Genomic DNA, 7,472 nt, shown 5'->3' with positions numbered 1-7,472 from the left:
TCTGGTAATATTATACCTATGTATGGTTTCAGATGGGTATGAGATTAATTCCATGATTTCTTAGTCCATTCTATAATGTGTAATCATTGCGGTGTATTACTGAAATGAACCTAAGGTTCTATGTTAACTGTCATTTAAAAAATGTTTTTAAAATTCCATAGTACCATGTTACCTTCATAGAGTCATATTTTACCTTAAGTATTTTTGTACAGTTTTTTTGAGAAGAGGGCTCTAAAACTGCAAAGAAAGAAAATTTGAGATTTATAAATTTGAAAAATAAACCAAAGACAACCACAAACCCAACCGTAAAAACCATAAAAATAAAAGCCGAGGTAAAATACGTTTGGAGACCCCATCCCCTGACTTTCGATGCCAGGACTGAAGAAGCTAGACGCTCTGTGAAGCTCTGGCTATTGCTCCGTAGACCACGGAGGGGTCATGGCCGAGCTCCCGTCGAAGGTGCACCTCACCTCGCACCCCATGTACCTGAGTAACCTTGGGCCCTTGATGTATGAGGACGAGAATCAGCGCACGTGGCTGCATTTTGTCATGGCCACAGGAGGTGTTCTACAAGTATGGTTGTGCCAGATGAACATCCCCAGTGGTCAGAATGCATTCACCACCAGCCCGCTGACCTCGATCATCATGCCTTCGATGTGGACGCTCCACCTTGATAGCCAGTACCTGGACTCCATGGGCCGGTTTTGGTGCATCGTGAACCACGTCAAGGAGGATGACATGGAGGAAATGATCCTTGAACTGATGGACGACTAGTAGCACTTGTGACGGGGTCCCTGGCTCTTGTCAACCTGAGCCCCAGTCCTGCTGGCCTGCCGGTGGGACATGTATAGTTCTGTTAACCATTTTACTAAGCTCTGTTGTTCTATCCACCACCCCCTTGGGGTGAGGGCACATTGATCTCTCTCTCTCTATCTCTCATTCTCTCTCTCTCTTTGTTGTTGTTGTTGTTGTTGTTGTTGTTGTTCTTCTTCTTCTTCTTCTTCTTCTTCTTCTTCTTCTTCTTCTTCTCCTCCTCCTCCTCCTCTTCCTCCTCCTCCTCCTCCTTTCTTTCTCTCTCTCTCTGTCTCTTTGTCTCGCTGTCTCTCTCTGTTTCTGTCCCTTTCTCTCAAATCAATAAAAGCATTTTGAGCCAAGCTGGTGTTTCTCAGTGTTTGAGGGACTACTTATGAATGTGGAGGTTACGGTTCAGTTCCTGGTCAGGGCAAAGACAAGAATTTACCAATGAGCCCTAGCTTGTGTGGCTCAGTGGATAGAGTGTTGGACTGTGGACTCTGGAAGGTGCCAGGTTCGATTCTGGTCATGGGAACACGCTCTGGTTGTGGGCTCGATCCCCAGTAGGGGCTGTGCGGGAGGCACCCGATGTATGATTCTCCCTCATCATTGATGTTTCTCAGTCCGTTCATTTATGAAATCAGTCCTATATCATAAAAGCCTAATATGCTAAGTGTCAAGTCGACCGGTCATCTGTTCAACCAAGCAAAGCATAATATGCAAATGAAATACTAAGTTTGCTCAACTGATCACTATGACATGCATTGACCACCACGGACAAGAAATTCAGATTGGTAGGTCAGTTTGCTGCTGATGTCTGGCTGATCTGGACTGAGTGAGACGGGCTGGACATGCCCGCGCATCTTCCAATGGTCCTTCCCCACCTGGCCAACCTCCCATTTCCCTCCCCAGGTCTAATGGTGCAACGGTGGGGTCCCTTGGCCTAGCCTGTGGCCTCTCCTGATCAGAGACCCCTCAAGGGATGTCAGAGAGCCAGTTTTGGCCGATCCCCACAAGACAGGCCAAGGCAACACACTGGTGCACGATTCCTGCTCCGGGTCGCTATTAAAAATATATTAAATAGAGAAAGAAAAAGAAAAAGACCTTAAGCATGAAAATATTAACCCAGCCCCGATAGACAAGGCTCGAAGACATCAATGGAAATAGTTTTCATTTTAATGACCAGAGTTCTCATTGTTTGATCTCCTGAAGTTCATCAACCTATACTACCCTGTCCAAAAAAAGAACGAATGTTTGGGGGATTATGGGTATTTTATGCTGATCATCTCTTTCCTTTGAGGAATTACAAGGGGTGCAAGGGCTCCTCTCCTGAAGGCTCGAGCCGGCTGTGTGTGGCTTTAGAGTCTAGCTCTGTGTGCATTTGGGTTTTTCATTGTGTTTAGCAATGAACAGCCCCAAACAAAGACCAGCAATCATAAAATTCATCTTCCATTTCACCAGAGAGAGGCGTCAGGAGAGGGAACTGGAGTGAGCCCCAGAAGTCTATTTTAGGTCATCTATGGTTGCATTAAAGAGATCACTGACTGCTGATTAAATTCTCCTATTGCAGGCCAAAACCGGTTTTGCTCAGTGGATAGAGCGTTGGCCTGCAGATTGAATGGTCCCAGGTTCAATTCCAGTCAAGGGCATGTACCTTGGGTGTGGGCTCATCCCCAGTAGGGAGTGTGCTGGAGGCAGCTGATCAATGTTTCTCTCTCATCGATGTTTCGAACTCTCTTTTCCTCTCCCTTCCTCTCTTCAAAAAATCAACAAAATATATTTTTTTAAAAAAATAAATTCTCCTCTTGCAAGAAAGTGCTTGCAAATGCAAATTGAGACCTTTAAAGCTGAGGACTGTGGAGCGTGAGGCATGTGTTTCTAAGGTGTGTTTCGCGACCAGCTGGCGTGTTACAGTGGCTGAGTGTCGAGGTATCAACCAGGAGGTCATGGTTCGATTCCTGGTCAAGGGCACATGCCCAGGATTCGGGCTCGATCCCCTTAGTGGGTGTGTGCGAGGAGGCTGATCCATGATTCTCTCTCATCATGCATGTTTCTCTCCCGCTCCCTATTCCTTCCTCTCTGAGTAAATAAAACATTTAAATATTTTAAGCAAGGGTTGCATTCAGATTAAATGCACATTATTTTAAAATAGTTTATTATTTTTTTGGGTAACATACCAGGTGGTTAGTCATTTGAAGACGAAGTAGCGCCGGTGCTGGTTTGGCTCAGTGGATAGAGCATCGGCCTGTGAACTGAAGAGTCCCCAGTTTGATTCCCAGGCAAGGGCACATGCCCAGGTTGCAGGATCGATCCCCAGTGGGGGGCGTGAGGAGGCAGCAGGTCCATGATTCTCTCTTATCATCAATGATGATTCTTCTCTCTCTCCCTTCCTCTCTAAAATCAATAAAAAATTATATTTTTTATAAAAGAGCCCACGCCTCGAGATCTGTCATGTGTCGCACTGCAGGCACTTTGTCTCATGAACCTTTTGTGCTCTATTCCTTCGAGGCCAGTATGAGGGTGTCATTTGAATTAAATATTATTTTCTGCCCTTTTTTTCTTTTTTCTTCTTATTTTGCTTCTTCTAAATGCCAACGGGCAGATGCCGGACATTTCCTTAGGACCCCATTCATCATTTCTTCCTAACTGGGGAAGAGTTTGCCTCAAACCAGGTCATTGAGCTGGGAGTTGTTTTTAATTTTTTTTTAGAGAGAGGAATGGAGAGGGAGAGAGTTAGAAACTTCCATGTTGAGAGAATCATGGATCGGCTGCCTCCTACACGTCCCTCACTGGGGATCAAGCCCGCAACCTGGGCATGTGCCCTTGACCAGGAATCAAACCCGGGATCCTTTACTTCGCAGGACAAAACTCAATCCACTGAGCCTAACCGGCCAGGGCCAATTTGACTTTTTCAAAGCGTACAAATGCCTTGAAGAAGAACGAAGCATCTCAACATTCATGTCACAGTGGGAACTACAACTCATCTCACCATTCTTTCCAAATTGTTCTGGTAAATGCTGACTCTGACTAATAATGAAGCTTGTAGGTAAACAACATATTTGTATAAGAATCCTAGGAACTAAATTTAGAAGATATGAACTCTGACCTTCCCAGTTCTGGAAGATTTGCTGACCTTCAACGTTAGAACCAGAAGGACAAAGTGTAGGATGACGCACACTGGACTGACACATGACCACTTGCAACATCCTTATCAGATTGGACTGTGCCTGTTGACACGTAGAGAACTTCTCAAGCCCCGCCCCCTGACCTCTTTGCTCTGTTTGGCCTCTCTGTCCTTATAAAAGCCTCTGACTGCACTGAGATTTGCAGATGGATTTTGGGACGAGCTTCCCCAATTTTCTGAGGTCTCCGGCACCTGAATAAACCTCTTTCCTTCCTCACAACCTCCTGTCTCAAGGTACTGGTTTCTGGGGTGTGAGTCAGGGGAACCTTCTTTTTTCTGGACACATTCCTGGTACATGGACTTCTAGGGATATGTGTATCATGGTCATTTTCTTTCTTCTGCAGGTGACAGGTGGAAGCAGAGACTGGTCACAGAGGAAAGGAGCGAAGAACGGTGTTTTGCCTTCAGAGCAAGAAGAACAGGTGACAAAAAGATGGATGGGAGAAAGAGGAGGAAGGATTGGGAATGGAGTCTGATCTGAGGGAGGAATTTGGACTTTCTGTACTGAAGTGAGTTTAGCAACAAAACCATACAGTGCTTGCCAAGAGCATGGCTGAGGTTTGGGGAAGGGAGCGATCATTCTATAAGTGATGTTATGAGACCTCAGGAATCCTACTTGCTGTTTCAACTGTCTCACTGCTTTGTGTTTGCTTGATCATCTATCACAGGTGTCTGTCTTTCCCTGAATACGTTGGTCTTGCCTCTATCACTTGCCTCTAGCACTTGAGAAGCAAGACCGCTGTTAAGAAGCCCAACTGGACGCAGACATTAGCTTTGTTCCTCTGCCAGTTGTTAAGGGTAAAGCATATTGTTTCCCTATTATTTGCATGGTGTGGCTTGTTCTATGGTATTGAGTTCCCTCTTAGATGATCAGAAAGAAGGTGGTGGTGTCAGGACAAAAAGAAGAGTTGAACCAACTACAAAGTTTTAATTAAGAATAAAAGAAAAAGAAAGGAAAGGAAAGAGCCCGGCTGGCATGGCTCAGTTTTTTAGCTTAAACCAAGGACCTGGAGATGTCAATTTGATTCCAAGTCATGGCACATGCCCAGGTTACGGTCTTGATACCCAGTAGGGGGCATGCAGGAGGCAACCAATCCGTGATTCTCTGTCATCATTGATCTTTCTTTCTCTCCCTCTCCTTTGTCTCTGAAATCAGTAAAACTATATGTAAAAAATGAAAGAATAGTCATGCCACAGTAAAGTAGAGTATTGAGTCTATGCAATCATATATAATAAAAGGCTAATATGCAAATCGACCAAACAGCAGAATGACTGGTTGCTATGACACGCACTGACCACTGGGGGCAGATGCTCATGACAAGAGCTGTCCACAGGTGGTCAGTGCACTCCCACAGGGGAAGTGCCATTCATCCAAAAGTCAGGCTCACAGGTGCCAAGCACAGAAGGTATGGGAGCCTCCATGGCAGCACTATAGCGGGTCTAAACTGTCAGCTGGACATCCCTCAAGGGGTCTTGGACTGGGAGAGGCTAAAGGGTTGTCTGAGCGACCCTCATGATTGCATAAATTTTGTGCAGTGAGACTCTAGTACTATTATAATAACTGTGTATGGTGTCAGGTGGGTATGGGATTAATTCCATGATTTCTTAGTCCATTATATAATGTCTGATCATTGGAGTGTACCCCTGAAATGACCCTAAGGTTCTATGTCAACTGTCATTTAAAAGATAGTATAAAAATTCTAAGGGCCATGTAACCTTCAAAGAGTCATATTTTACCTTAAGTACACTTTGTACAGTTTGTTTTAGAAGAGAGATCTAAAGCTAAATAGAAAGAAAAGTTAAGATTAATAAATTTTCAGAATTAACCAAGGGCAAAAAGAAACACCACCTTAAAAACCATAAAGATAAAAGCTGTGTTAAAATGCGTTTGGAGACCTGATGCCCTGTCTTTCGATGCCAGGACCGAAGAAGCGAGAGACTTTGAGAAGCTGTGGCTGTTGCTCCTTGGACCACGGAGTGGTCATGGCCGAGCTCCCTTCGAGGTTGCACCTCACCTCGCACCCCTTCTGCCTGAGGATCCTTGGGCCCTCGGTGTATAAGGATGAGAAGCAGCGCACGTGGGTGCATCTCTTCATGGAGACAAGAGGTGTCCTGCAAGTACGGTTGCGACAGGAAGACATCTCAAGGGGGCATATCGCACTCACCAACAGTCCGCTGACCTCGAGCACCATGCCTTTTACGTGGCTTCTATACAATGATAGCGAGTACATGGACTTCATGTGCAGGTTCTGGCGCATTTTGCACCACATCAAGGAGGATGGAGTGGAGGAGATTATGCTTGAGCTGAGAGACAACTCGTAGGACATGTGATTGGGTCCCTGGCTCATGTCATCCTGAGCCCCAGAACTGCTGTCCTGCTGGTGGGATGTGTATAGTTCTGTTCAACTTTTTACTCAGCTCTGCTGTTCTATCTGCCCCCCCTGGGTGCGAGGGCACATTGATCTCTCTCTCTCTCTCTCTCTCTCTCTCTCTCTCTCTCTCTTTCTCTCTCTTTCTTCCTTCTTCTTCTTCTTCTTCTTCTTCTTCTTCTTCTTCTTCTTCTTCTTCTTCTCATCCTCCTCCTTTCTCTCTCTCTCTCTATCTCTCACTGTCTCTCTCCCTCTTTCTCAAATCAATAAAAGCATGTTGAGCCAAGCTTCTGTTTCTCAGTGGTTGAGGGAAGACCTATGAACCTGGAGGTCATTGTTCGATTCCTGGTCAGGGCACAGACAAGAATTAACCCATGAGCCCTAGCTTACTCGCTCAGTGGATATAGGGTTGGACTGTGGACTCTGGAAGGTCCCAGGTTCGATTCTGTTCAAGGGAACATGCTCTGGTTGTGGGCTCGTTCCCCAGAAGGGGGTTACAGGAAGCACCCGATGTATGATTCTGTCTCACCATTGATGTTTCTCCCTCCCTTCCTGTATGAAATCACTCCTATATAATAAAAGACAAATATGCTAGGTGTCCAGCCATCCGGTCATCTGTTCAACCATTCAAATAGTAATATACAAATTATATACTACGATTGATCAACTCCTCACTATGACATGCATTGACGACCAGGGACAAGACATTCAGACTTGTAGGTCAGCTTGTTGCTGGGGCCTGGCAGATCAGGAATGAGTGAGACATGCTGGACACACCCTAGACTCCTCACAGGGTCCCTCCCTAGCTGGCCAACTTCCCGTGTCCCTCTGCAGACCTAATGGGGCACCAGTGTGGTGCCTTGGCCTGGCCTGGGCCCTCTCGTAAATTGGGAACCCTCTGGGGAAGTCAGAGAGCCAGTTTCAGCCAATCCCCGCAGGCGTGTCTGAGGCACCACACTGGTGCACAAATTTGTGCACTGGGCCTCTAATAAACATATATTAAATAGAGAAAGACAAGGAAAAAGACCTTAAGCCTGAAAATATTAGCCCAGCCCCGGTAGACAAGGCTCGAAGACATCACTGGAAATAGTTTTTGTTTCAATGACCAGCGTTCTCATAGTTTGAAC

At 45.7% G+C, this 7,472-nt stretch overlaps 1 protein-coding gene across 1 annotated transcript; it reads left to right on the top strand.

The window, feature by feature from the left end:
• Nucleotides 1–5,959: 5,959 nt before the first annotated feature.
• On the top strand, nt 5,960–6,298 carry LOC308512259 (T-cell leukemia/lymphoma protein 1A-like; the record flags this gene model as incomplete). Its single annotated transcript, XM_081082056.1, has 1 exon — nt 5,960–6,298. One exon carries the CDS (start codon nt 5,960–5,962, stop codon nt 6,296–6,298), a length of 339 nt encoding a protein of 112 aa, XP_080938182.1.
• Nucleotides 6,299–7,472: the final 1,174 nt, after the last annotated feature.

Source organism: Myotis nattereri (assembly GCF_964212035.1).
Source record: "Myotis nattereri genome assembly, chromosome: Y".
NCBI lineage: Eukaryota > Metazoa > Chordata > Mammalia > Chiroptera > Vespertilionidae > Myotis > Myotis nattereri.
Note: the sequence above shows the minus strand (reverse complement) of the source record. Positions and strands in the feature narration are given on the sequence as shown.